This window comes from Leucoraja erinacea, chromosome 13 (genome assembly GCF_028641065.1).
Source record: "Leucoraja erinacea ecotype New England chromosome 13, Leri_hhj_1, whole genome shotgun sequence".
Taxonomy (NCBI): domain Eukaryota; kingdom Metazoa; phylum Chordata; class Chondrichthyes; order Rajiformes; family Rajidae; genus Leucoraja; species Leucoraja erinaceus.
Genome location: NC_073389.1, coordinates 53,208,884 through 53,236,318, shown reverse-complemented (window position 1 = coordinate 53,236,318; position 27,435 = coordinate 53,208,884). Strand labels below are relative to the sequence as shown.

Here is a 27,435-nt window from a genome sequence, read left to right as displayed (position 1 = left end):
TTTTTTTTTGGTAGAGAGGGGTTGGCGCTGGGAGGGGTGGAGAGGATGCAGTGATGCGGTCTGACTATATAAACGGGAGCCCCGGACACAGGAGACTGCGTGCATACATCGGGGGGAAGGGAGTGAGGCGGGGGGCGGGGAGAAGAGAGGTTTCATTCAGGCTCCACCGGCCAGCGCGCTTCATCCACCGGGCTTGTCCCACCTAAACTCGCACCGTCTCCGCTCTCGCAGGAGCCGCTCGCCTCTCCATATAATTTTGTAAACAAAACCAGAAACTGATTTAATTAGTTTAACTCTGAATCGCTTCTGGCGCTGCGAACCGCTAGCGCTTTGTATTGAGCAGAACTTTGCAAAATTCTCTGCATTGTCTTGCCTTTGGGTTGTTTTTTTAACTCAAGTTAAATTACACTTATATATATTGCGGATTTCCCTCAATTGCATTGCGCTCTTTTTGCGGAATTCTCTTGGTTTTTTTGTTGTTGCGGGATTTCCTTTTTATTTTGCAGTTAATCCCTTTTGAGGAATTCCTTGTTTTTATTTTAAATAGCGCATTTTTGCAGAATTCAGTTTTTATTGCGACTGTTTTGCGGGATTTTCTGCTTTTGCGTTGCTTTCCTTTGTTTTGTTTTTTTGCGGAATTCTCGGTTCTTTTACTGCCCCCCTGATTTGTTTTAATTGCATTGCTCCCGCGTTTTGTTGCTGAATTCTCTTGTTTATTGCGAACCCTTTTTGCGGAACTCTCTGTGTTTTTGCATTGCGCGTTTTTTTGCGGATTTCCCCGATTTGCATTGCACCCTTTGTGTGAATTTTCCCTGGTTTGCGGGGTCTTCTTTGCGGAGAAAAATTCCCAGTTTTTTCTGTTTGTTTTGCGCTCCTTTTTGCGGCTCCCCGCTTGCGTCTCGATGCTCGCTGCCCGGGAGCTGTCCAGCACGATGCTGGTGCTGAATATGATTCTGAGCGGGATCTTCGGAAGCAGCTCCGGGACTCGCGTCCTTAGCGGTGAGTACACACGTTGGATATATTACTCTGGGCAAAGACACAGAGTGCTGGAGTAACTCAGCGGGGGCAGGCAGCATCTCTGGAGAGAAGGAATGGGTGACGTCCTGGGTCGAGACCCTTCTTCAAACTCTACCGTGTGTTTGTGTGTGTGTGTGTTCGTGTATCTGCGTGTCTGTGTGTGCGTGCGTGTGTGGTGTGTGTGTTCGTGTATCTGCGTGTCTGTGTGTGTGTGTGTGTGTGTGTGTGTGTGTGTGTGTGTGTGTGTGTGTATCTTTGTATGTATGTGCGCGTGTGTGTATGTGTGTGTGTGGGGGTATGTGTAAATGTGTGCGTGTGTATCTGTGTGTGCGTGGCGTGTGGGTGTGTGGTGTGGGTGTATATGTGTGCGTGTGTATCTGTATGTGTGTGTGTGTGTGTGTATATGTGTGCTGGTGTGTGTATGTGTGTGTGGGTGTGTGTGCGTGTGTACGTGTGTGTATATATATCTCTCTCTGTGTAGTGTGTGTGTGTGTGTGTGTGTGTGTGTATGTGTGTGTGTGTGTGTGTGTGTATGTGTGTTGTGTGTTCCTGTATGTGTGTGTGTGTGTATGTGTATATGTGTACTGGTGTGTGTATGTGTGTGTGGGGTGCGTGTGTGTGCGTGTGTATGTGTGCGTGTATATCTCTCTCTCTCTGTGTAGGGTGTGTGTGTGTGTATTGTGTGTGTGTGTATGTGTGTTGTGTGTTCCTGTATGTGTGTGTGTCCATCCTCCGGTTTGCAGGCAAGTTTTTAGTCTGCGAGGAAGGGTCAAAATAGAAGCAACAATGCCATCCCAGAGAGGGAGAGATCATCACGTTACTGCCCTGCGTAAAATGTTGCTGGAAATTTGCTGCATGGAAGGAGTTTATTCAGCCCATCGCGCCTCTGCCTGCCCATAAAAAGATAGAATGAAGAAACATGGAACTGCAGATGCCAGTTAGCACACCAAAGAATACAAAGTGCTGGAGTAACCCAGCGGGGCAGGCAACATCCCTGGAGAACACAGCTAGAGGATTATACAGTGGAGAGTGTGGTGGTGTGGCCCTGCTGTCTATGGTTCTGGGAAGGGATTTCGTTACCTCACCTTATTCAGACGGAGTTTCATTCCTCACCAACCTCATGTTGAAGCGAGTGTTCCTCCACCTCCCCCATTTAATCCCATTATCAATTCCCTTGAAGCCACATGCATTCACTGAATCAAAAAAAAAGTAAGCCATTCCCTTCACCAGAGCTTCCACGCTTGGATATTGTGAATTGCTCCATGAATCTCGAGTGCAGTCTGTATATAGTCTGCTCCATGATTTTCCAGGGATCCTCTGGTTTTCTCTCTTATCCCAAACATCCGAGACCCGGGTTCGATCCTGAGTCCGGGCGCTGTCAGCACGGAGTTTGCACGTTCTCCCCGTGACCTGCGCGGATTTCCTTGCGAAAACGCTCCGGTTTCCTCCCGCATTTCAGAGACGAAACAGGTTTGCAGGTTAATTGGCTCCAGTAACATTGTGAATTGTCCCGAGTGTGTGTAGGATAGTGCTGGTGTGCGGGGATCGCTAGTCGGCGCGGTGACTCTGTGGGCCGAAGGGCCTGTTGGTTCCGCGCTTTATCTCTAAACTAAGTCTGCAGCTTGTTTGGTTAATTGCTCATTGAAATTCCCCCCCCTCCCCCCCTGTGTGCGGGTGAGGGGGTAGAATCTGTGGGGGAGTTAACAGGAACATAGGGAGAAATAATGGGCTTAATCTAGAGTGAATGTGTATGGATGTTTGATGGTTAGTATAGACTGGATGGGCCGAAGGGAAGTGTGTGGGGGGGGGGGGGGGGGGGGAGGGGGGGAGGTCTGTGGGTGAGTTAACAGGAGCACAGGGGGGAATAAGTGGGATTAATGTAGAGTGAATGTCAATGGATGTTTGATGATTGGGATAGACCCTATGGACCGAAGGGACTGTTTTCATGTGAATATGGCTCTGTATCTTCCTATATACAACACTGGCGTAAAACACACCCCATTCTCACCAATATCCAGCCCTCGTCTTGGCTGCAGCTCATAAAGTTCTCATGTGCTGGTATAAATATGACCTTAGTATATTTTAGATTAGTGTTGTTTAGAGATACAGCATGGAAACAGGCCCTTCAGCCCACTGAGTCCAAGTCCACCTACTATCACATTCATCCCTGCACACTTGGGCCAATTGTACTACAAACCCACGCATCTTTGGGTTGTGGGGGGAGGCCGGAGCGCCCAGAGGGAACCCACGTGGCCACAGATAGAACATGCAAACTCCACATAGACAGCACCCAAAGTCAGAATTGAACCGGGGTCTCCGGTGCTGTGAGGTAGCAGCTCTGCCAACTGTGCCACCATGCAGCCTACTGTGACCTGACCCAAACAGGGGTAGATTCTGGAGTCTCAAGAAGAGTCCCAACACGAAACATATACGCAGTATAATGTGGATAAATGTGAGGTTATCCATTTTGGTGGCAAAAATAGGAAAGCAGACTATTATCTAAATGGTGACCGATTGGGAAAGGGGGAGATGCAGCGAGACCTGGGTGTCATGGTACACCAGTCATTGAAAGTAGGCATGCAGGTGCAGCAGGCAGTAAAGAAAGCGAATGGTATGTTAGCTTTCATTGCAAAAGGATTTGAGTATAGGAGCAGAGAGGATCTACTGCAGTTGTACAGGGTCTTGGTGAGACCACACCTGGAGTATTGCATACAGTTTTGGTCTCCAAATCTGAGGAAGGACATTCTTGCCATAGAGGGAGTGCAGGCAGAGACGGTTCACCAGGCTGATTCCTGGGATGTCAGGACTGTCTTATGAAGAAAGACTGGATAGACTTGGTTTATACTCTCTAGAATTTAGAAGATTGAGAGGGGATCTTATAGAAACTTACAAAATTCTTAAGGGGTTGGACAGGCTAGATGCAGGAAGATTGTTCCCGATGTTAGGGAAGTCCAGGACAAGGGGTCACAGCTTAAGGGTAAGGGGGAAATCCTTTAAAACCGAGATGAGAAGAACTTTTTTCACACAGAGAGTGGTGAATCTCTGGAACTCTCTGCCACAGAGGGTAGTTGAGGCCAGTTCATTGGCTATATTTAAGAGGGAGTTAGATGTGGCCCTTGTGGCTAAGGGGATCAGGGGGTATGGAGAGAAGGCAGGTACGGGATACTGAGTTGGATGATCAGCCATGATCATATTGAATGGCGGTGCAGGCTCGAAGGGCCGAATGGCCTACTCCTGCACCTAATTTCTATGTTTCTATGTTTCTATGTCGCAACGGCAAGAAACATTCAGCTTGCCAAAGACAGGCACAAAATGCTGGAGTAACCCGGCAGGTCAGGCAGCATCTCTGGAGAAAATGGATCGGTGACATTTTGGGTGAGGCAGGCACTGTCGCAACATTTAAGAAACATTCAGCTTGGTAAATGGATAGCGTAGGTTTGGAGGGACATGGGACAAAAGCAGGCAGATTGGACAAGTGTAGATGGGCCATGTTAGTCGGCATGGGCAAGTTGGGCCGAAGGGCCTGTTTCCACACTGTATGACTTCTTCAGACCCGAAACATCATCTATCCATGTTCTCCAGAGATGCTGCTTGACTCGTTGATATATTCTAGCGTTTAGTGTCTTTCTTTTTGCATCTTTGACTGCTGGACTTACCACGGGGAGGGGCACACTTGGTTTTATTGGGCAATGTTCTCATCTCAAGCCCCCGTTATAGAGCCTTAATTATAGAGCAATTAATCCTGCCTGACACCAGTGCATTGCTGAGGCAGCTCTGAATGCATTTCACAGGATCTTAAACATCAAAGATAGACACAAAATGCTGGAGTAACTCAGCGGACCAGACAGTATCTCTGGTGAGAAGGAATGGGTGACGTTTCTGGTCGAGACCCTTCTTCAGACACATAAGAAACATATAAAAAAAGGTGCGGGAATGGGCCATTCGGCCCTTCGAGCCAGCACCACCATTCAATATGGTCATGGCCGATCATCCAAAATCATTACCCCATTCCTGCTGTCTCCCCATATCCCTTGATTCCGTTAGCACGAAGAGCTAAATCTAACTCTCTCTTGAAAACATCCAGTGAATTGGCTTCCACTGCCTTCTGTGGCAGAGAATTCCACTAGACTTAAACATCAATGTTACAGTACCTGTTCTGCTGGCTCTTGTAATATTTCCCATGAGGTGGTTTTGCAGGTCAGAGGAACTCCCCTTAATGTCCTGAGAATTATTCATCCCCTTACCCAATCTCACTGAGCGAGTTTGATGTGCAGAGTTGCCGCTGTCTGCTGAGAATTACAACATTGACTGCATTTGGAAACTGACTGTAAAATGCTTAGGTGGCAAAAGGGATTAGATGAATGTGTGTTCTCATGCTAATGGTGCAAGGATCTTGCTGAGGCATCAAAACTCACTGGTTAACGTAATTAGAAATCTGCAGGCAGATTATGTGGACTTGTTCTCCGATTATTGTTCACTTCATATGTGTGTGTATAACATCTGTCTGTGGTTGTGTATAATGTGTGTGTATGGGTGGGTGTATATGTGTGTATGTGTGTGTAATATGTATATGGATGTTGTGTGTATGTGTATAATATGTGTACATGGATGTGTATAATGCCTGTATAATATATATGAATGGTTGCATGTGTGTGTAAATGTGTGTGTGTGTGGTATTGTGTGTGTATAATAAGTGTGTCTGGGTGTGTGTATAATATGTGCCTGTGCATAATGTGTATGTGTGTATGTAATATGTTTTTTTTTTTGTGCTTGTGTGTGCGCGTGTGTATATGTGCATGTGTGTGTATAATATATATATGTGTGTGTGAGTGTGTGTGTTTTTATAGTGTTTGTGTGCGTGTCTGTATAGTGTGTGTGTGTGTGCGTATATAATGTGTGTGTGTGTGTGTGAGTGTGTGTATAGCGTGTGTGTGTGTGTATAATGTCTGTGTGTTTGTGTGTGTATAATGTGTGTGTGTATATAGTGTGTGTGTGTATAATGTCTGTGTGTTTGTGTGTGTGCATATAATGTGTGTGTGTGTGTATAATATGTATGTGTGCACGTGTGCGTGCATTTGTATAGTGTATGTGCGTCTGTATAATGTGTGTGTATAACATGATTGTGTGTGCATGTGTGTGTTTGTATAGTGTGTGTGCGTGCGTGTGCATGTGTGACATTTCTCTCTGTCACCCTCTTGTCATCCGGTGATCTATGTCTCCAGTTTACTATCTGTAAGGACATATCTATTACTGTCTGGGTGTGTGTGTTTACAAATAGAGGGCAAAAATGTGGATATTTCTATTTTACGAGATTATATAAATATCTCTGTGGACATATTTTTGGTTCAGGATCTCTGGGCATGTCTCCATGTGGCTAATTCATGGTGGGTCTATCTGCCACTTTGGGGGTGGGTACCTCTGTCTCGTATCCCATATACATCCCTTTCTGTCTTGGTATGTATGTGTCATACCATGGCCATAATGTATCTTTCCATCCTGCTGTTTGTGTGGCTATCTCTTTGTTCCACACTTTTATGTGTCTCTGCCTGTCTGTCTGTCTGCCTGTCTGTCTCTCTGTCTGTCTCTCTCTCTCTCTGTCTATCTCTCTCCCCTTATCTCTATCTGTCTCTCTATCTCTCTCTCTCTCTCTCTCTCTCTCTCTCTCTCTCTCTCTCTCTCTCTCTCTCTCTATCTCTCTCTCTCTCTCTCTATCTCTCTCTCTCTCTCTCTCTCTCTCTATCTCTCTATCTATCTATCTATCTATCTCTCTCTCTCTCTCTCTATCTCTCTCTATTCAATTTCAATTTTCAATTAAAAAACTTTATTGGCATGATAAAAAAAATTGTTATATTGCCAAAGTATAAAACATGACATACATATTTAAAATGCATAAGTATAAATACAAGTACACAGTGCATGGATAGATATGTCCCTGTACATAAACTCGCAATAGGCTGATAGCCCTTTATTGATGCTACAAGTTCTTGCAGCTGTAAGCAGTACAACACAATAGCAAGTTTAGCAATTCAATATTAATTTCTTAATGTTAGTTAATCTCGATCTCTGTCTCTCTATCTGCACTCTTTTTCTCTTTCTCTCTCTCTCTCTCTTTCTTTCTTTTTCTGTCTTTCCCTGTCCCCCTTTCTGTCTGCCTCTCATTCTTTCTCTCTCACACACTCACCCTCTCTCTCTATTTCTATCTCTCTCACTCTCTTTCCCCCTCTCAGTCTTTCACTCTGTCTCTCTTTCCCTCCCTCTCTCTCTTGCACAGACATATGCACTCTCTCCCTCTCTCTCCCTCTCCCTCTCCCTCCTCTCTCTCGCCCTCTCCCTCCCCCCCCCTCTCTCTCTTTTTCTCTCTCTCTCCCTCTCTCCCTCTCTCCCCCTCTCCCTCCCCTCTCTCCCTCTCTCCACCCTCTCCCTCCCATTTCTCCCTCCCCTCTCCCTCACCCCCTCCCCTCCCCCCTCCTCTCCTCCACCCCCCTCCCCTCTCCCCCTCTCCCCCCTCTCTCCCCGGCAAGGTATGAGATTGAAAAAGCATTTCCCCCACTACCCCTCCCCCCCCCACCTACCCCCCCCCCACTAAAGTAGCTGATTATATATATATATATATATATATATATATTATAAAAATATATATTTTTATTAGAAGCAAGCACATATCATAATAAAAACATTTCATGTATATCAGTCGTACATTGATAATATTAACGGTTGTGCATTGATTCTGCTTCTAGTTTGTTTTTATATAGATGGAGAATAAGAAAGATTAAAAAGGCTTGATAAAGAAGAATGGACTAATTTACTAATAATACATCATTGGCGATAATGTTTGTAAATTATAACGTATAACTTTTCATCTAACCCTGAGTCCAAACTTCAGTTGGGTTCCCGTGCTGGACCGATCTACCCCTTCAAATAGTCAATGAATGGAGACCATATTCTGACAAAAAGTTCTTGTTTGTCCATTAAGACAAGTCTAGTTATGTAAGGTCTCCGACATTTCCATAATCCACAGCTGATTATATTTAACAAGCAGGCAGAGAGACTTCTAGGCACATCGAGGGGTCTGGCTAGAGAGATGGACTCTGTTTTGTAGATCCAACCATGTCTAAATTGAGTGGCTCAGCGGGGCCGAATCACTCACGCCCGCTTCTATTTTCTGTGTTGGTTAATATTTTTATTGGTGAGTAGCAGCAAGGGTATAACTTGGTAAGGAGATGAAGACTTGCCCTGCCACTCACGGCTATTCACAGACAGTCTGCACTGAACGCAAGGGTGTGTTGATACATACAAAAATAACATTTTTGGCTCATTTTGAGAAATCAGCAGAGCACGAAACCCGAGTGAGAAAATAAACCGATCCAGCTGTCAGCGCGACGGTGGCAAAATAACATCGCTTTCAAAGGCCGGTAATTTGACCCAAGCTCAATTTCTAACGGTGCTACTTTGGGCTGGCAACTTTTTTTTAAAAAAAGGTTCCCATCGCCACTCAGGGCACTTTAATAACAGTCTGACATTTATAGCGTTGGAATCCTGACTCGAAAGCGCTTAGCGGGTCGATTTAGTGCGAAGTCAGGATTCTAATGAAGTTGGCTGCGGCACATAAAATAATTCATCGAGAAATATGGCGCTGTCATATATACTAGTAATGGGAGTAATAGTTAAAGAGCCGGGCCAGAATAACACTAAACCAAGTCCACTGGCTCAGTCTTGTTGGCTTAAAAGGCCACTGATATGTTATAGAATTCTGCGATTCACTCCCTAATCATCCCGGGCTCTCTCCTGCCATCGGGAAGAAGAAACTGGAACATCCAGGTTCTTCCCTGCAGACATCAGGCTATTAAACACTACAACCTCCAAATGAGCTCTGAACTACATAGACTTGGGGGCATTGGTTTTGCTTTTGCACTAGACAGTAGGCAATAGACACTAGGTGCAGGAGTAGGCCATTCGGCCCTTCGAGCCAGCACCGCCATTCAATGTGATCATGGCTGATCATCCACAATCAGTAACCCGTTCCTGCCTTCTCCCCATGTCCCTTGATTCCGCTATCTTTAAAAGCCTTATCTAGCTCTCTCTTGAAAGTATCCAGCGAACCGGCCTCCACCGCCCTCTGAGGCAGAGAATTCCACTAATATTGTTTTTGTTTTATGTGTGTGTGTGAGTGTGTAAACATATATGAACATATATGTATGTGTGTGTGTGTGTGTTTATAGGAAACATAGAAACATAGAAAATAGGTGCAGGAGTAGGCCATTCGGCCCTTCGAATTAGCACCGCCATTCAATGTGATCATGGCTTATCATCCAAAATCAGTACCCCGTTCCTGCTTTCTCCCCATATCCCTTCATTCCATTATCGCTAAGAGCTAAATCTAACTCTCTCTTGAAAACATCCAGTGAATCGGCCTCCACTGCTTTCTGTGGCAGAGAATTCCACAGATTCACAACTCTCTGGGTGAAAAGGTTTTTCCTCATCTCAGTCCTAAATGGCTGACCTCTTATTCTTAAACTGTTTTTCCTGCATCTCTCCAGTCCAATCCTCCATGAATTTTACATGTTTCTATAAGATCCCCTCTCACCCTTCTAAATTCCAGTGAATACAAGCCCAGTGGATCCATTCTTTCATCATATGTCAGTCCCGCCATCCAGTAATTAACCTTGTGACCCTATGCTGCACTCCCTCAATAGCAAGAATGTCCTTCCTCAAATTAGGTGACCAAAATTGCAAACAATACTCCAGCTGTGGTCTCACCAGGGCCCTGTACAACTGCAGGAGAACCTTGTTCCTAAACTCAAATCCTCTTGCAATTAAGGCCAACATGCCATTAGCTTTCCTCACTGCCCGCTGTACCTGCATGCTTACTTTCAGTGACTGATGTACAAGCACACCCAGGTCTCGATGCCCCTCCCCTTCTCCTAATCTGATACCATTCAGATAATAATCTGCCTTCCTGTTTTTGCCACCTAAGTGGATAACCTCACATTTATCCACATTATACTGCATCTGCCATGCATCTGCCCACTCACCCAACCTATCCAAGTCACCCTGCAGCCTCATAGCATCCTCCTCACAGCTCACACTGCCACCCAGCTTTGTGTCATTTGCAAACATAGAGATGTTACATTTAATTTCCTCGTCAAAATCATTAATATATATTGTAAGCAGCTGGGGACCCAGCACCGAGCCTTGCGGCTCCCCACTAGTCACTGCCTGCCATTCTGAAAAGGATCCGTTAATCCCTACTCTTTGTAGTGTGGGAGGAAACCGGAGCATCCAGAGAAAACCCACGCGGTCACAGGGAGAACGTACAAACTCCGCACAGACAGCATCCGTAGTCAGGAACGAACCCGGGTCTCTGGCGCTGTGAGGCAGCGATTCTACCGCTGCGCCACCGTGCTGCCCTATCCATGTTCTCTAGCAATTTTTTGTCTTGCTGCGTAAACCAGCATCTGCAGTTCATTGTGGCATCGCTATTAATGACATTGATAGTGTTGAGCACATTGCTAGCTTCTCTAACTTCAAATAACCCTTGATTTCCCTCTCTCTCCACTCCCTCCCCCTTCCCAGTTCTCCCACCAGTCTTACTGTCTCCGACTACATTCTATCTCTGTTCCGCCCACTCCCCTGACATCAGCCTGAAGAAGGGTCTCGACATAGACATAGACATAGAAAATAGGTGCAGGAGGAGGCCATTCGGTCCTTCGAACCAGCACCGCCATTCATTGTGATCACGGCTGATCGTCCCCTATCAATAACCCGTGCCTGCCTTCTCCCCATATCCCTTGACTCCACTAGCCCCTAGAGCTCTATCTAACTCTCCCTTAAATCCATCCAGTGACTTGGCCTCCACTGCCCTCTGTGGCAGGGAAGTCCACAAATTCACAACTCTCTGGGTGAAAAAGTTTTTTCTCACCTCAGTCTTAAATGACCTCCCCTTTATTCTAAGACTGTGTGTGGCCCCTGGTTCTGGACTCGCCCAACATTGGGAACATTTCTCCTGCATCTAGCATGTCCAGTCCTTTTATAATTTTGTATGTTTCATAAAATTATGAAAAGACCTGAAACATCACCCGTTCCTTCTCTCCAGAGATGCTGCCTGGCCCCCGCTGAGTTACGCCAGATTTTTTTGGTTCTGCATTGCAACTTTCACAGGCTTTGGAGGGGTGGGGGGGGGGGGGGGGGGGGGGGGGGGGGGGGGGGGGGGGGGGGGGGGGGGGGGGCGGAGGGGGCTCAGACTGTGGCTAATCATTTGTCCCGCAGGCCAGACCATCTGCTACGGGGGCTCGGACCGTCCCTGCTACAAGATCGCCTACTTCCAGGACCTCAGTAGACGCATTGGTTTCGTGGAGGCAAGCCAGGCGTGCGAGATGGACCGCGGGGCGCTGCTCAGCATCAGGTCGCTGGAGGAGCAGAAACTGATCGAGACCCTCCTGCAGGACCTGACCAGGTCCGGCACCGGCCTGTCCGACGGGGACTTCTGGATTGGCCTGAGGCGCGGCGGGGAGGCACCGACTCACAACGCCGTCAGCGGCTGCCCGGACCGCTACAAGTGGACGGACGGAAGTCCGGCAACGTTCAGGTAACGGCCCGGCGTGGGGAGCACGTTTACACTAGCGGGAGAGTCTAGGACCAGAGGGCACAGCCTCAGGACTAAAGGACGTACCTTCAGAAAGGAGATGAGGAGGAATTTCTTCAGCCAGAGGGTGGTGAATCTGTGGGATTCATTGCCACAGAAGGCTGCGGAGGACGTCAATGGATATTTTTAAGGCAGAGATAGATAGATTCTTGATTAGTATGGGTGTCGGGGGTTATGGGGAGATGGCAGGAGAATGGGGTTAGTAGAGAGAGGTAGATCAGTTTGAATGGCAGAGTAGACTTGATGGGCCGAATGGTCCAATTTTACCAAAGCCAATTAGCCTACAAACCTGTACATCTTTCGAGGGTATTTTTAAGGTGGAGATTGACAAGGTATTCTGATTAGTACGGGTGTCAGGGGTTATGGGGAGAAGGCAGGAGAACAGGGTTGAGAGGGAGAGATAGATTAGCCATGATTAAATAGCGGAGTAGACTTGATGGGCCGAATGGCCTAATTCTGCATATGAATTTATGAACTTATCATGTGGACTAAGTCAGGGATGCAAGATTAGTTAATGGGTTTCCTCTGGGTGCTTAGATAATAGACAATAGGTGCAGGAGTAGGCCATTTGGCCCTTCGAGCCAGCACCTCCATTCAATGTGATCATGGCTGATCATCCACAATCAGTACCCCGTTCCTGCTTTCTCCCCATATCCTCCGCTATCTTTAAGAGCCCTATCTAGCTCTCTTTTGAAACTATCCAGAGAACCGGCCTCCACTGCCCTCTGAGGCAGAAAATTCCACAGACTCACAACTCTCTGTGTCAAAAAGTGTTTCCTCATCTCTGTTCTAAATGGCTTACCCCTTATTCTTAAATTGTGGCCCCTGGTTCTGGACTCCCCCTAACATCAGGACCATGTCTCCTGCCTCTAGCGTGTTAGCCCTTAATAATCTTATTATGTTTATATAAGATCCTTCTAAACTCCAGAGTGTACAAGCCCACAGCCGCTCCATTCTCTCAGCATATGACAGTCCCGCCATCCCGGCAATTAACCTTATAAACCTACGCTGCACTCCCTCAATAGCAAATGAGATTCCGTCCAAATTCGCAGGATCGCGCTGCCTGGGGTGATGGTTGAATCAGATACAATAGTGGGATTTAAGGGACTATGGATAGGCACATAGATATGCCGGGGATGAGGAATATATACAGGGAGTCGAATTGGTCTAGGCATCAGGCTCGGCACAGAAGTTGCGGGCCGAAGGGCCTATTCTTGTGCTGGACTGGTCTACAATTTAAATCTAGACTGAAGACTTTTCTGTTTGCCGCTGCCTTTCAGTAAACAATACAATTTATTAATTACCTATATTGCACTGTAACTTCTATTCTCTATTTTAAATATTTTATTTGATTGCTTTTAATTTTGTAATTATTTTATCTGAATAATCTAATAATCGTTTTACATCTAAATGTCATTTCATATGTGTTTCTTTCCAATGCTTATAATGTTTTATGTAAAGCACTTTGAATTACATTCTTGTTGAAAGGTGCTATACAAATAAACTTGACTTGCCTTACATAGAAACATAGAAACATAGAAACATAGAAACATAGAAATTAGGTGCAGGAGTAGAGGCCATTCGGCCCTTCGAGCCTGCACCGCCATTCAATATGATCATGGCTGATCATCCAACTCAGTATCCCGTACCTGCCTTCTCTCCATACCACCGATCCCCTTAGCCACAAGGGCCACATCTAACTCCCTCTTAAATATAGCCAATGACTGGCCTCAACTACCCTCTGTGGCAGAGAGTTCCAGAGATTCACCACTCTCTGTGTGAAAAAAGTTCTTCTCATCTCGGTTTTAAAGGATTTCCCCCTTATCCTTAAGCTGTGACCCCTTGTCCTGGACTTCCCTAACATCGGGAACAATCTTCCTGCATCTAGCCTGTCCAACCCCTTAAGAATTTTGTAAGTTTCTATAAGATCCCCTCTCAATCTCCTAAAATTCTCTTACAATCTATGAATCGCCCAAAAGACCATTTACTTTGCGTCCTGGAGTTGTACAACACGGAACTAGCCCTGGGACCCAACTTGCCCATGCTGCCGACCTGCTTACCCCAGCTAGTCCAACCCCTGCCTCATAATACTTCAAATCTCTCCGATTGATGCACCTCTTAAAATATCTTTTAAATGTTGCAATTGTACTATTTCATGGACGTTTGAGTTACTGAACCGGGCTGTGTTGCAACCAGTTAGTGTGATCTCCACCGGAGACTTGCAGGCCTATCTGAACTCCCGGCTGCTAAATACTGGAACCCCTCCCATTCCCACACGGACCTATCTGGCCTGGGCCACCTCCATTGTCAGAATGAGGCCCAGCCTAGAGTGGAGGAGCTGCACCTCATATTTTGCTCGGGCAGCTCACACCCCAGCGGTATGAACATTGACTTCTCCAGCTTCAAGTAACCCTCTCTCCATCCCCTCCCCCTTCCCAGTTCTCCCACCAGTCTGACTGTGTCTGAGGACATTTTTATCGCTAGGATATATTGTGTACCTTTGATCTCTGTTTGCTTTGTTGCCACCTTCTCCCAGCTCCCATCTATTCTACATTTTCCTTGATCTCCACCCCCTTTATCCTGGTTTCACACCTCACACTTCCTTATCTATGTATCCCCCCCCCCCCCCCCCCCGACTCTCTCAGTCTGAAGAAGGGTCTCGACCCGAAACGTCACCCATTCCTTCTCTCCTCCAGAGGGGCTGCTGCCTGTCCCGCTGAGTTACTCCAGCACTGTGTGTCTATCTGAGGTTCGATGGAGTCTAGATATTTCTATATACGCACTTTAATCTCGTTCTCCCCTTGTTGCCGCGCTAGGAACTGGTACGTGGATGAGCCGTCGTGCGGCAGTGAGGCGTGCGTGGTGATGTACCACCAGCTGACCGCCCAGCCCGGTCTCGGGGGGCCGTACCTCTACCAGTGGAACGACGACAGGTGTAACATGAAGCACAACTTCATCTGCAAGTACGAGCCAGGTAGGTGGAGTTTAGAAGAATGAGTGGGGGGGGGACCTCATTGAAACCTACAGAATAGTGAAAGGCTTGGATAGAGTGGATGTGGAGAGGATGTTTCCACTAGTGGGAGAGTCTAGGACTAGAGGTCACAGCCTTAGAGTTAAAGTATGTTTTATTGGGAAGGAGATGAGGAGGTATTTCTTTAGTCAGGGGGTGGTGAATCTGTGGAATTATTTGCCACAGAAGGCTGTGGATTCTTGATTAGTACAGGTGTCAGAGGTTATGGGGCGAAGACAGTGAAATGGGGTTAGGAGGGAGATATAGATCAGCCATAATTGAATGGTGGAATGGACTTGATGGGCCAAATGGCCTAATTCTGCTCCTATCTCTTGACCTTATGACCTTATGCCCTTGTGACGGGTGTTCCGTCCCCTACTGAGGTTAGGGCTGGGGGGGGGGGGGGGCTCCTCATTGTAGAACATCATCCTTTCACCCTGATCTACGGGGCTCCAGGTGTGAATGGTTTATACCTGCTGCTCTGTATCCAGTGGTTTAGTTTAGAGATACAGCGCGGAAACGATCCCTTCGGCCCACCGAGTCTGCGCCGACCCGTGATCCCCGCACATTTGTGGAATTATAGAACAGTGGAATGGGGCGGCACGGTGGCACAGTGGTGGAGTTGCCGCTTCACAGCGCCAGCGACCTCGTCTTGATCCCGACTACGGGCGCTGTCTGTACGGAGTTTGCCCACTCTCCACGTGACCGCGTGGGTTTTCTCCGGGTGTTATTTGGCAGCAGTGTATAAAATCTTGAGCAAAGATAAGGAAGACAATCCGAACCTTGGTCGTGGGAAGGCAATTTCAAATACTGGAGGGCAAAGATTTTGGAAACATAGAAACATAGAAAATAGGTGCAGGAGTAGGCCATTCGGCCCTTCGAGCCTGCACCGCCATTCAATATGATCATGGCTGAGAGGCACTGAGAAAAAATCTTCAGAGCAGAGAGGGGTACATAGAAACATAGAAATTAGGTGCAGGAGTAGGCCATTCGGCCCTTCGAGCCTGCACCGCCATTCAATATGATCATGGCTGATTATCCAACTCAGTATCCCGTACCTGCCTTCCCTCCATACCCCCTGATCCCCTTAGCCACAAGGGCCACATCTAACTCCCTCTTAAATATAGCCAATGAACTGTGGCCTCGACTACCTTCTGTGCCAGAGAGTTCCAGAGATTCACCACTCTCTCTGTGTGAAAAAAGTTCTTCTCATCTCGGTTTTAAAGGATTTCCCCCTTATCCTTAAGCTGTGACCCCTTGTCCTGGACTTCCCCAACATCGGGAACAATCTTCCTGCATCTAGCCTGTCCAACCACTTAAGAATTTTGTAAGTTTCTATAAGATCCCCTCTCAATCTCCTAAATTCTAGAGAGTATAAACCAAGTCTATCCAATCTCGGCACAACATAGTAGATAATAATAATACTTCTTTATTTCGAACAGAATAAAAAATAAAAAGCAAGTGTGAAACAGCATACAAAAAACAAAAAAATAGTGTCATAAATAAATGAATCGCATGTGTCCGAAAAGGAGCAAAGCTTATTCATTCCCACCCCTTATTCAACTGCTTATAATTATCTTATACCAATTTAGCAGCTAGAAACACCAATTCCAATATGTACACCAAACTATTTACATTTATACACTAATCAAATATTCACAAAGCCATACAAAAAAAAAGAGAGAAAAAAAAATGTGCGGGGAATTCTTTTTACAAATAAGATGGTGGGGGCCCGGAACTCGCTGCCAGGGGTGACAGTGGAACAGGTACCATAGTGGCATTTAAAGGGCCTGTCCCAATTGCCGATTTTTTTGGGCGACATATCAGTGTCGCCAAAAGATTTTGAACGTTTCAAAATCCAGCGACGACAAAATAAATGTTGCGTCATACGCCATCACTGCCGCATCACGCCGCAAATTTTCGGTGACCTGATACTTCGGTCAATGATGCCGGCAGTTACCGAAAAATTCGCCAAGTGGGACAGGCCCTTAAGAGACTTTTGGCCAGGCACTTGGATATGCAGGGATTGGAGGGATATGGATCACTCGAAGGCAGATAAGAGTTGGTCTTGGCTTCATCTTTGACACATAGAAACATAGAAAATAGATGCAGGAGGAGGCCATTCGGCCCTTCGAGCCAGCACCGCCATTCATTCATTCATATTTGTGCAATGACAATAAAGTTGAATCTAATCTATCTAATCTAATCTAATCATTGTGATCATGGCTGATCATCCCCTATCAATAACCCGTGCCTGCCCTCTCCCCATATATCCCTAGACACCACTAGCCCCTAGAGCTCTATCTAACTCTCTCTTAAATCCATCCAGTGATTTGGCCTCCACTGCCCTCTGTGGCAGGGAATTCTATAAATTCACAACTCCCTGGGTGGAAAAAGTTTTTTCTCACCTCAGTCTTAAATGGCCTCCCCTTTATTCTAAGACCGTGGCCCCTGGTAACTCCATAGGCACAGACATTGTGGACCGAAGGGCCTGTTCTTGTGCTGCAACTGTTTTATGTTCTGTGTCATTAACAAAGATTTATAAATCAACATATTCTTCATATTCTTTGCTGACAGGAAACACTTTGACGAATGAATTGGTGGACAGCACAGATTTAACATTCGGTAAGAAACTAATTTCATTTAATTACAAGATTATATGCTTCCCACAGTCTGTATAAGAGGTGTTTGAACAGCTCAGAGGCACAGCTGGTAGAGTCGCTGCCTCACAGGTTCAAACCTGACCATCGGTGCTGTCTGTGTGGAGTTTGCATGTTCTCCCTGTGACTGCGTTCCCTCCCCACATCCCATAGACATGTGGGTTGGTAGTTTTTTTCAGTGCCTCTTAAACTTCAGCGTCATTCCCCCTTGAGTCTTTATCACAAAATGTAATCAAGTCAAGTCAAGTTTATTTGTCACAGACACATACAAGATGTGTTTTGATTTGATTATTCTCATACTGCTATTTGTGGGGGCCATCTTTGTATACAGCAGCTCAGTCTGAAGAAGGGTCCCGACCAAAATGTGACCAATCCATGTTCTCCACAGATGCTGCCTGACCCGCTGAGTTACTCCAGCACTCTGTGAAACGTCACCTATCCATGTTCTCCACAGATGCTGCCTGACCCTCTGAGTTACTCCAGCACTCTGTGAAACGCACCTATCCATGTTCTCCACAGATGCTGCCTGACCCGCTGAGTTACTCCAGCACTCTGTGAAACGTCACCTATCCATGTTCTCCACAGATGCTGCCTGACCCGCTGAGTTACTCCAGCACTCTTTGAAACGTTACCTATCCATGTTCTCCACATATGGTGCCTGACCAACATTCCAACACTTAGTGCCTTCTTTTGATTTGTGCCTTCGTAGATTCATGTCCATAAGTGATAGGAGCAGTATTAGGCCATTCGGCCCATCATCTACTCTGCCATTCAATCATAGCTGATCTATCTCCCCCTCCTAAGCCCATTCTCCTGCCTTCTCCCCATAACCCCAGACACCCGTACTTTGTCTACCTCCGGCTTAAAAATATCCACTTGGCCTCCAAGGCCTTGTGTAGCAATGAATTCCACAGATTCACCACTCTCTGACAAAATAAGTTCCTCCTCATCTTTCTTTTATTCTGAGGCTATAACCTGTGGTCCTAGACTCTCCCACTAGTTCCTCTCCACATCCTCTCCATATCCACTCTATCCAGGCCTTTGTGTCTTATCCAGCATCTGCACTTCCTTGTTTCTATCTTTGCAACCAAATAACCCTAGACACCCGTACTTTGTCTACCTCCGGCTTAAAAATATCCACTTGGCCTCCAAGGCCTTGTGTAGCAATGAATTCCACAGATTCACCACAGATTCACCACTACGAGAGGAGTGCGCTCGGCCGAACGCACTATGGGAACTTCACTCACCCCCCTGCAGGAACTATACAACAGGAGGTGCAACTCCAGAGCAAACAAAATCATGAGAGACCTCTTCCACCCCTGCAACAGACTGTTCCAGCCGCTACGGTCAGGCAAACGCCTCCATTGCCATGCAGTGAGAACGGAGAGGTTGAGAAGGAGTTTCTTCCCAGAGGCAATTCGGACTGTAAACGCCTTTCTCACCAGGGACTAACTGTACAGAACGTTTTTCCTTCTATTATTTATTATGTAAAATAATATGTGTGTTATGATTGTGTTTATAATTTGTTTGGTTGTTTTGTTGTTCCGCGAGCATTGCCACTTTCATTTCACTGCGCATCTCGTATGTGTATGACAACTTGACTTGCCTTGACTTGACTTGAAATTGCCTTTTCATTTTCTCTCCAGTGCTTCTGCGACTGTTATTTTGTAAAACAGTGGCGTGCAAATTTTAAGAGAGATTTTCAGGTCAGGTCGGGGGGGAGTTCCTTCGCCCCCGCCACGGGTACCATGTAATCCCGTGCTACCCGCTCCATGGTCGGATAGTCTCCCCCACCTGGTTTGCCAGGTGAGGAGGGGGCTGTGGACCTCCAGCAGGACCAAAAACAAGACCCAACGGCCATCCACACTTCAGTAGAAGTTGCGATCACTGTCGTACATAGCATTGTAACTGCCCCTGTCCCACTTAAGAAACCTGAATGGAAACCAGTGGAGACTTTGCGCCCCACCCAAGGTTTCCGTGCGGTTCCCGGAGGTTTTTGTCAGTCTCCCTACCTGCTTCCACTACCTGCAACCTCCGGCAACCACCTGCAGCCTCCGGGAACCGCACGGAAACCTTGGGTGGCGCGCAAAGTCTCCAGAGGTTTCCGTTCAGGTTTCCTAAGTGGGACGGGGGCATAAGGAATGATAATAAAACACACACACACACACACACAAAAATCCTAGACTTCCAGCGGCGGAAGTCCGCATGAACTGGCGGACAGAGATGTCCGTCACCGTTCCTGGCGGAAACCAGCGCCACTGCATCGCTGATGTTTTCAATGATGAAGAATGAATTAAGAGAGGGGGCTCTAATGTAATTGGGAGTTCTTGTGTGAATTGAAACCTCACGTGATTCTTGTCTCGACCACTTTCAGAAAACGTCTCCACGAGTCCGGAGGTCAAAGTCCACGCTCCCAGTAACTCGGGGGATGGCCAACGAGTGGTGGTGACGGAGTCATCAGGTAACTGCAGCCAACTCCCAATGATTCACTAGTAGAATTAGGCCATTCAGCCCATCGAGTCTACTCTGCCATTCAATCAATAGACAATAGACAATAGGTGCAGGAGTAGGCCATTCGGCCCTTCGAGCCTGCACCGCCATTCAATGTGATCATGGCTGATCATCCACAATCAGTATCCCCGTTCCTGCCTTCTCTCCCCATATACCCTGACTCCAGCACTCTGTGAAATGTCACCTATCCATGTTCTACACAGATGCAGCCTGACCAACACTACAACACTTAGTGCCTTCTTTTGATTTGTGTCTTCATAGATTTATGTTCATAAGGCTGTATTCAATTCAATCCAATGTAGTGCTCTTTAAGAGCCCCATCTAGCTCTCTCTTGAAAGTATCCAGAGAACCGGCCTCCACCGGGCTCCACTGAGGCAGAGAATTCCACAGACTCACCACTCTCTGTGAGAAAAAGTGGTTCCTCATATCTGTTCTAAATGGCTTACCCCTTATTCTTAAACTGTGGCCCCTGGTTCTGGACTCCCCCAACATCGGGAACATATTTCCTGCCTCTAGCGTGTCCAAACCCTTAATAATCTTTTATGTTTCAATAAGATATCCTCTCATCCTTCTAAACTCCAGAGTGTACAAGCCCAGGCGCTCCATTCTCTCAGCATATGACAGTCCCGCCATCCCGGGAATTAACCTTGTAAACCTACGCTGCACTCCCTCAATAGCAAGATGTCCTTCCTCAAATTAGGGGACCAAAACTGCACACAATACTCCAGGTGTGGTCTCACTAGAGCCCTGTACAACTGCAGAAGGACCTCATTGCTCCTATACTCAACTCCTCTTGTTATGAAGGGCAACATGCCATTCGCTTTCTTCACCTGCATGCTTACTTTCATTATTTTCTCTAGTTATAGGATTATCATCTGTCCGAGGTCATCCTATTATTGGCCCTGTTTTGTCCATTTTTTTTCTCGCATCCAGTTTCTCTCCCCTCCCCCACTCTAATCAGTCTGAAGAAAGGTCTCAGCCCAGAATGTCACCCATTCCTTCTCTCCAGAGATGCTGCTGGGCCCGCTGAGTCGCTCCACCATTTTGTGTCCACCATTTTATGTCCACCATTTTGTGTCCACCATTTTGTGTCCACCATTTTGTGTCCACCTTAAAGTGAACTAGACTCCTTGGTACTGATCTAAAGCAACTCTTGACATGATACTCCTGTGTTTTTCCAGGGATAATGCCCAATGTGGTGTATGTCGTCATCCCTACCATCCCCCTGCTCTTACTGCTGGTCGTTGCCATGGCTACCTGCTGCATCCAGATGCTGAACCGAAGGTACATCAGGTGTGTTGGGTGTGGGGACAAGGGGCGGCACGGTGGCGCAGCGGGTAGAGCCGCTGCCTCACGGCGCCAGAGACCCGGGTTCGATCCTGACCACGGCTTCCGTATTAATGTGGAGTTTGCATGTTCTCCCTGTTAGTTATGGGTGCTGCCGTTCCCTGCCTATCCCAAAGGTTTGCGCAAGTTTGTAGGTTAATTGGCTTCTGCAAATCGCCCCTCCTGTGTCATGGGATAATTAGTATGTGAACGGGTGTTCAGTGTGGACTCAGTGGGCTGAAGGGCCTGTTCCATGCTGTATCTTAGTCACAGGCTGGAAGAAGTTGCACCCTGTTTCTCCGTGGGACCACGTGGGTTTCCTCCAGGTGCTCCGCTTTCCCCCCACATCGCAAAGACTTGCGGGTTTGTAGGTTAATTGGCCCTCTGTGCATTGCCACCTAGTGTGTAGGGAGTGGATGAGGAACTGGGATAACATGGAAGGGTGTCAGGGTTTAATGGGAGAAGGCAGGAGAATGGAGTTGAGAGGGGAACGTAATCTGCCACGGTTGAATGGCGGAGCAGGCTTGATGGGCCGAATGGCCTTAATTTTGCTTCTCTGTGTTATAGTCTTATGGTGACAGAAATGGGATTAGAGAGATATTATTTGTGATTATGATACCGGGAACTTGCTGTCGGAGGAGGTGATGGAACCACTATGGCACGGTGGTGCAGTGGTAGAGTTGCTGCCTCACAGCGCCAGAGACCCGGGTTCGATCCTGACGACGGGCTCCGTCCGTACGGAGTTTGTACGTTCTCCCCGTGACCGCGTGGGATTTCTCCGGGTGCTCTGGTTTCCTCCCACCCTCCAAAGGCCTACAGGCTCGTAAGTTAATTGACATTGGTAAGAATTGTCGCTAGCGTGTAGGATAGTGCGTGTGTATGGATATTGCAGTTCGGCACCGTCTCGGTGTGCCAAAGGGCCTGTTTCCATGTTGTATCACTAAAACTAAACTAAACTTAACTAAACTAAAGTAATAGTATTCTAAAGAAACGTAATAAACTAAACTAATCTAAGTTCATGACGCGGATAGATTACATCTCCGATACAGATTTGAAAAATTGCTGTCCGAGGAGCCTTCTCTGGACCCACTATGGCACTTTGGCGCTTCGGGTATTTTTTATTGCTATTCCTTTTTTAGTTTTTCACAGCGCCAGAGACCTTTTTCCTCTTTCTATGTTTCTTTTCTTGTCTTGCTTACTTCCTTCCGTATAAAAATAGAGGTTGTACATAGAATGGATTACGGTATTACATAGTTGGCACCTAAAATTAGGTTCCACTGTACTGTTTTGTGCTGTATTAACTTCTAATAAAATAAAAAAAAAAAAAAAAAAAAAAAAAATCTAATATAAAAACTAAACAAAACATTTAAATAAACACTTGAATATAGGCAAGTCCCACAAGGATATGGTCTAATGTAGGCAAATGAGATTTATATCGATGGGAAAAGGATCAGCATGGAAGTGATGGGCTGAAGGGTCTGTTTCTGTGCTGTACGACTCTACAACTAAAGTCCTCTGAGCCTAACATTGACAATCGAACTCGTGAATCTCATGAGAAGATGTTGGGAGGATGTTTCCACTTGTGGGACAGTCTAGGAGCAGAGGTCATAGCTTCAGATTTAAAGGGCGTTCCTTTAGGAAAGTAGAGACAATTCTTTAGTTCTTTAGTCACCCTTTGTGGTGAATCTGTAGAATTAATTGCCACAGAGGGCTGTGGAGGCCAAGTCAATGGATATTTTTATGGCAGCGATAGATAGATTCTTGATTCGTACAGGTATCAGGGGTTATGGGGAGGAGGCAGGAGAATTGTACATTCTGGAGTTTAGAAGGATGAGAGAGTATCTTATTGAAACATATAAGATTGTTAAGGGTTTGGACACGCTAGAGGCAGGAAACACGTTCCCGATGTTGGGGGAGTCCAGAACCAGGGGCCACACAGTTTAAGAATAAGGGGTAAGCCATTTAGAATGGAGATGAGGAAACACTTTTTCTCACAGAGAGTTGTGAGTGTGGAATTCTCTGCCTCAGAGGGCGGTGGAGGCCGGTTCTCTGGATACTTTCAAGAGAGAGCTAGATTAAAGATAGTCTCTTAAAGATAGTCTCTTAAAGATAGCGGAGTCAAGGGATATGGGGAGAAGGCAGGAACGGGGTACTGATTGAGGATGATCAGCCATGATCACATTGAATGGTGGTGCCGGCTCGAAGGGCCGAATGGCCTCCTCCTGCACCTATTGTCTATTGTCTAATGGGGTTAGGAGGGAGAGATAGATCAGCCATGATTGAATGGCGGAGTAGACATGATGGGCCGAATGGCCTAATTCTGGGTGCTATCACTTGTGAACATGTGAACTTATGAAGACTTTTTTGCTTCTCATTGTTCCCAGCAAAGACCGATCGAAAACCAGCCCCAACGAGTCGACCCTGTGGATATCCCCGGCTCCAAAGAAGGAGAACCTGGCCGATGTTTAGGATGATTCGGTCCGAGGCGAGGAGCGTCCATCGTACCGTGAAGCCAATCCCACACCATCCGACAAGCCCCTGGGGAAAGCCAAGCCCAGCTTAGCCATGAGGAGCAAGAAATAATCAAACCAGCCCTTCTAAAGAAGGACAAAATAACAAAAACAAAAAATCCCCCTCCTTCCTATTAATGTTTCATATTTTTGTTAATGTTGGGAATAGATGCAGGAAAAGATGGAAGAGTCCACGGAAGGATGGGGGGGAATTCATAGAGTACTGATAAGTCATAGCTTTTGTATACATGTTATATAGACAGAGGGAATGGGGAAAGCCCGGATGGTCTTGGTGGGGCATGGACCTCTTCAGGGGTTTGAAGGTGTGTTATGGAAATGGAAGAAGATGGAACAATAACAGATGTAGGGCAAGGAATGGCTTTAGCAAGAGCAACGACCCTTGACGTAATTCCAATGTCAATCATCTACTGAAAATGCCTCCCAATGTGCCATAACATGAAGGGCCTGTCCCACTCACGCAACTTTTTTGGCGACTGCCGGCACCCACCATAGGTCGGCGAAAATTTTTAACGTGTTGAAAATTCGGCGGCGTCCGGAAAGACGCTACGACTCGTTGGGCGACTTGGAGACTACTCGCCACCGTACAGGCGACATGTCGCGGGGTGAAGCCTGACCGGGTCGTGAGTAGTCGCCCAAAGAGCCGTACCTTGTTCTGGTCGCCGCTGGATTTCCAACACGTTGAACGTTTTCGGCGACCTGTAACGACCCATGACGGGTGTCGGCAGTCGCCGAAAAAGTTGCGCAAGTGGGACAGGCTCTTGAGATACAAAGATATTAGAAGAAGTCAGACTACCTGGTAATTTCCTCATATGATTTAGGCAGAGCAGGCTATTCGGCCCATCAAGCCCTGATCTGCCATTCAATGGGATTATGGCTGATCTATTTTTCTTACTTCATCTATTTATCTTTTTCCCCAATTGTTGGTTTGGTTTAGTTTAGCGATACAGCACCGAAATGGGCCCTGCAGCCCACCAAGTCTACGGGGTCCAGCGATCATCCCGTACACTCGAACTACCTTCCACACTAGGGACTATTGACATTTTTTTACCGGAGCCAATTAGCCTACAAAGCTGTACGTCCTTGGAGTGTGGGAAGAAACCGGAGCACCCGGGGAAAACCAACATAGAAACATAGAACATAGAAATTAGGTGCAGGAGTAGGCCATTCGGCCCTTCGAGCCTGCACCGCCATTCAATATGATCATGGCTGATCATCCAACTCAGTATCCCATACCTGCCTTCTCTCCATACCCCCTGATCCCCTTAGCCACAAGGGCCACATCTAACTCCCTCTTAAATATAGCAAATGAACTGGCCTCAACTACCCTCTGTGGCAGAGAGTTCCAGAGATTCACCACTCTTTGTGTGAAAAAAGTTCTTCTCATCTCGGTTTTAAAGGATTTCCCCCTTATCCTTAAGCTGTGACCCCTTGTCCTGGACTTCCCTAACATCGGGAACAATCTTCCCACATGGTCCACATGGTCACAGGGAGAACGTGCAGACTCCGTACAGACAGCACCCATAGTCAGGATGGAACCCAGGTCTCTGGTGCTGTAAAGGGCCTGTCACACTGCGGCAATCTAATCCGCGAGTTCTGGCGAGTTTGCTCTCGACTCATACTCGCAACATGGTCGACACGAGGTCTTTGTAACTCTCCTTCATGCTCGAGGTTAGTCCCCGCGTACTCGAGGCCTCGGCTAGGTCACGGCGAATTTTTCAACATGTTGATAAATGCCCACGAGTAAAAAAAGGTCGCCATGAAAAAAATCGATACTTTTTTTTACTCGTAGGTTTAGTCGTAGTAGGTCGTAGTAGGTCGGCATGTTAGTCGTAGGTAATTGAGGGTAGTCGAAGGTAGTCGTAGATAGTCTTCAACATAGTCGAAAGAGGTCTTCAATATGTCATTTTTTCAAACTCTTCTAAACTCGCCAATTAGATCGCCCAAGTGGGACAGCCCCTTTAGGCAGCAACTCTACCACTATGCCACCACACCGGCTGCTCCTTCATATTTTTAGTAATGAAATTGATTAGAGTGAGATTTAATATTAATAATGACCATGGTCATGGAAGGAGAATTTAAACCTCTTGTCTCACCTCTTTCTACAAGTGTATCCGAACCTCACCTCTGAAAAGCCTGGCTTGTACTTTTAGATGATGCCTCTTCATTCCAGACTCCCAAAGCTTTGCCCACCTCTACCCCCGACAGTTCGCCTTGACCAACCTGAAAACTTTATTGCCGCAAGTTTATTTTATTGTCACGTGTATCGAAATGCAGTGAAAACTTGTCTGTGCACTATCTATGCGAATCCTACCATGCACGATGTGTGCCATCAGAACATGCATAAGTGCAGCAGGTAGCTCAACAGTGCAAGGAAGCAAAGTGCAGAGAAAAGTGTTACACTACAAAAGTGTCAGGGTGGTCACGGTGGCGCAGCGGTAGAGTTGCTGCCTTACCACGAACGCAGCGCCGGAGTCCCGGGTTCGATCCCGACTGCGGGTGCCGTCTGTACGGAGTTTGTACATTCTCCCCGTGACCTTGCGTGGGTTTTCTCCGGGATCTTTGGTTTCCTCCCACACTCCCAAAGGCGTACAGGTTTGTTGGTTAATCGGCTTGGTAAATGTAAATTATCCCTAGTGGGTGTAGGATAGTGTTAGTGTGCGGGGATCGCAGGTCGGCGCGGACCCGGTGGGCCGAAGGGCCTGTTCCCGCGCTGTATCTCTAAACTAAACAAAGTTGCATGAAAAGTTTCATATAAAAACTGCAAGGGGCGCAATGAGGTAGGTTGGAAGATCAGGACTACATCCTTGGCATATGATAGACACAAAAAGCTGGAGAAACTCAGTGGGACAGGCAGTATCTTTGGATAAACGGAACAGGTGACGTTTCGGGACAAGATACTTCTTCAGACCTTCAGACCAGGTCTTGACCCGAAACCTCACTATTTCTCTTCTCCAGAGATGCTGCCTGTCCCGCTGAGTTACTTCAGCTTTTTGTGTCAACCTTCGGTTTAAACCAGTTCCTTCCTGCGCTCATTGGCATATGAACTGTTTATTCAGTAGCCTGATAAGGGTGGGTAAAAAGCTATTGGTGAATCTGGTGGTACATGGCTTCAAGGGTATGTATCTTCTGACTGGCGTGAGACGAGAGGAGAGAGAATGACCAGGGTGTGAGCGGTCCTGGGTTGTATTGGCTGTTTTAAGGGCCTGTCCCACTTTCACGAGGTCATTCACCAATTCTCCCGAGTTTTCCCCTTGATTCAAACTCGCAGAATGTGCGTAACGAGTCCGCAGGAGTTGGCAGATACATCGTAGCGGCCCGTTACGGCAGCCGTAGGTACTCGTGGTGCCAGGAAAGTCGGGACGTTTTTTCCAGCCCGATACAAAATGTCCACGAGTAAAAAAATGTTCGGGATGAAAGAAATGGCAACTTTTTACTCGTAAGGAGGGCATCGAAATAGTCGTGGGAATTCGTAGACATACTCATAGGATAAGATAAGAAAAGATAATTTTATTGATCACATACATAACCATATAACCATATAACAATTACAGCACGGAAACAGGCCATCTCGGCCCTACAAGTCCGTGCCGAACAACTTTTTTTCCCCTTAGTCCCACCTGCCTGCACTCATACCATAACCCTCCATTCCCTTCTCATCCATATGCCTATCCACTTTATTTTTAAATGATACCAATGAACCTGCCTCCACCACTTCCACTAGAAGCTCATTCCACACC

At 46.8% G+C, this 27,435-nt stretch overlaps 1 protein-coding gene across 2 annotated transcripts; it reads left to right on the top strand.

The window, feature by feature from the left end:
* Positions 1 to 414: 414 nt before the first annotated feature.
* On the top strand, positions 415 to 27,435 carry chodl (chondrolectin). 2 transcript variants are annotated; one of them, XM_055645244.1, is made up of 7 exons: positions 415 to 999; positions 11,284 to 11,602; positions 14,476 to 14,633; positions 17,247 to 17,294; positions 19,704 to 19,790; positions 21,023 to 21,125; positions 23,552 to 27,435. In XM_055645244.1, the coding sequence occupies exons 1-7, from the start codon at positions 903 to 905 to the stop codon at positions 23,634 to 23,636; spliced, it is 897 nt and encodes a 298-aa protein (XP_055501219.1). In that variant the 5' UTR covers positions 415 to 902; the 3' UTR covers positions 23,637 to 27,435. The 2 variants fall into 2 exon arrangements, with proteins under 2 accessions (XP_055501219.1, XP_055501218.1); XM_055645243.1 differs by having other exon boundaries at positions 21,023 to 21,134.

What these genes read in the sequence shown, in the direction of transcription:
- chodl (XM_055645243.1), top strand. Translation starts at nt 903, where the DNA reads ATGCTCGCTGCCCGGGAGCTGTCCAGCACGATGCTGGTGCTGAATATG. An exon ending in CATCTGCAAGTACGAGCCAG is followed by an intron (nt 14,634 to 17,246) that starts GTAGGTGGAGTT and finishes CTTTGCTGACAG; the next exon opens with GAAACACTTTGACGAATGAA. An exon ending in CTGAACCGAAGGTACATCAG is followed by an intron (nt 21,135 to 23,551) that starts GTGTGTTGGGTG and finishes CATTGTTCCCAG; the next exon opens with CAAAGACCGATCGAAAACCA.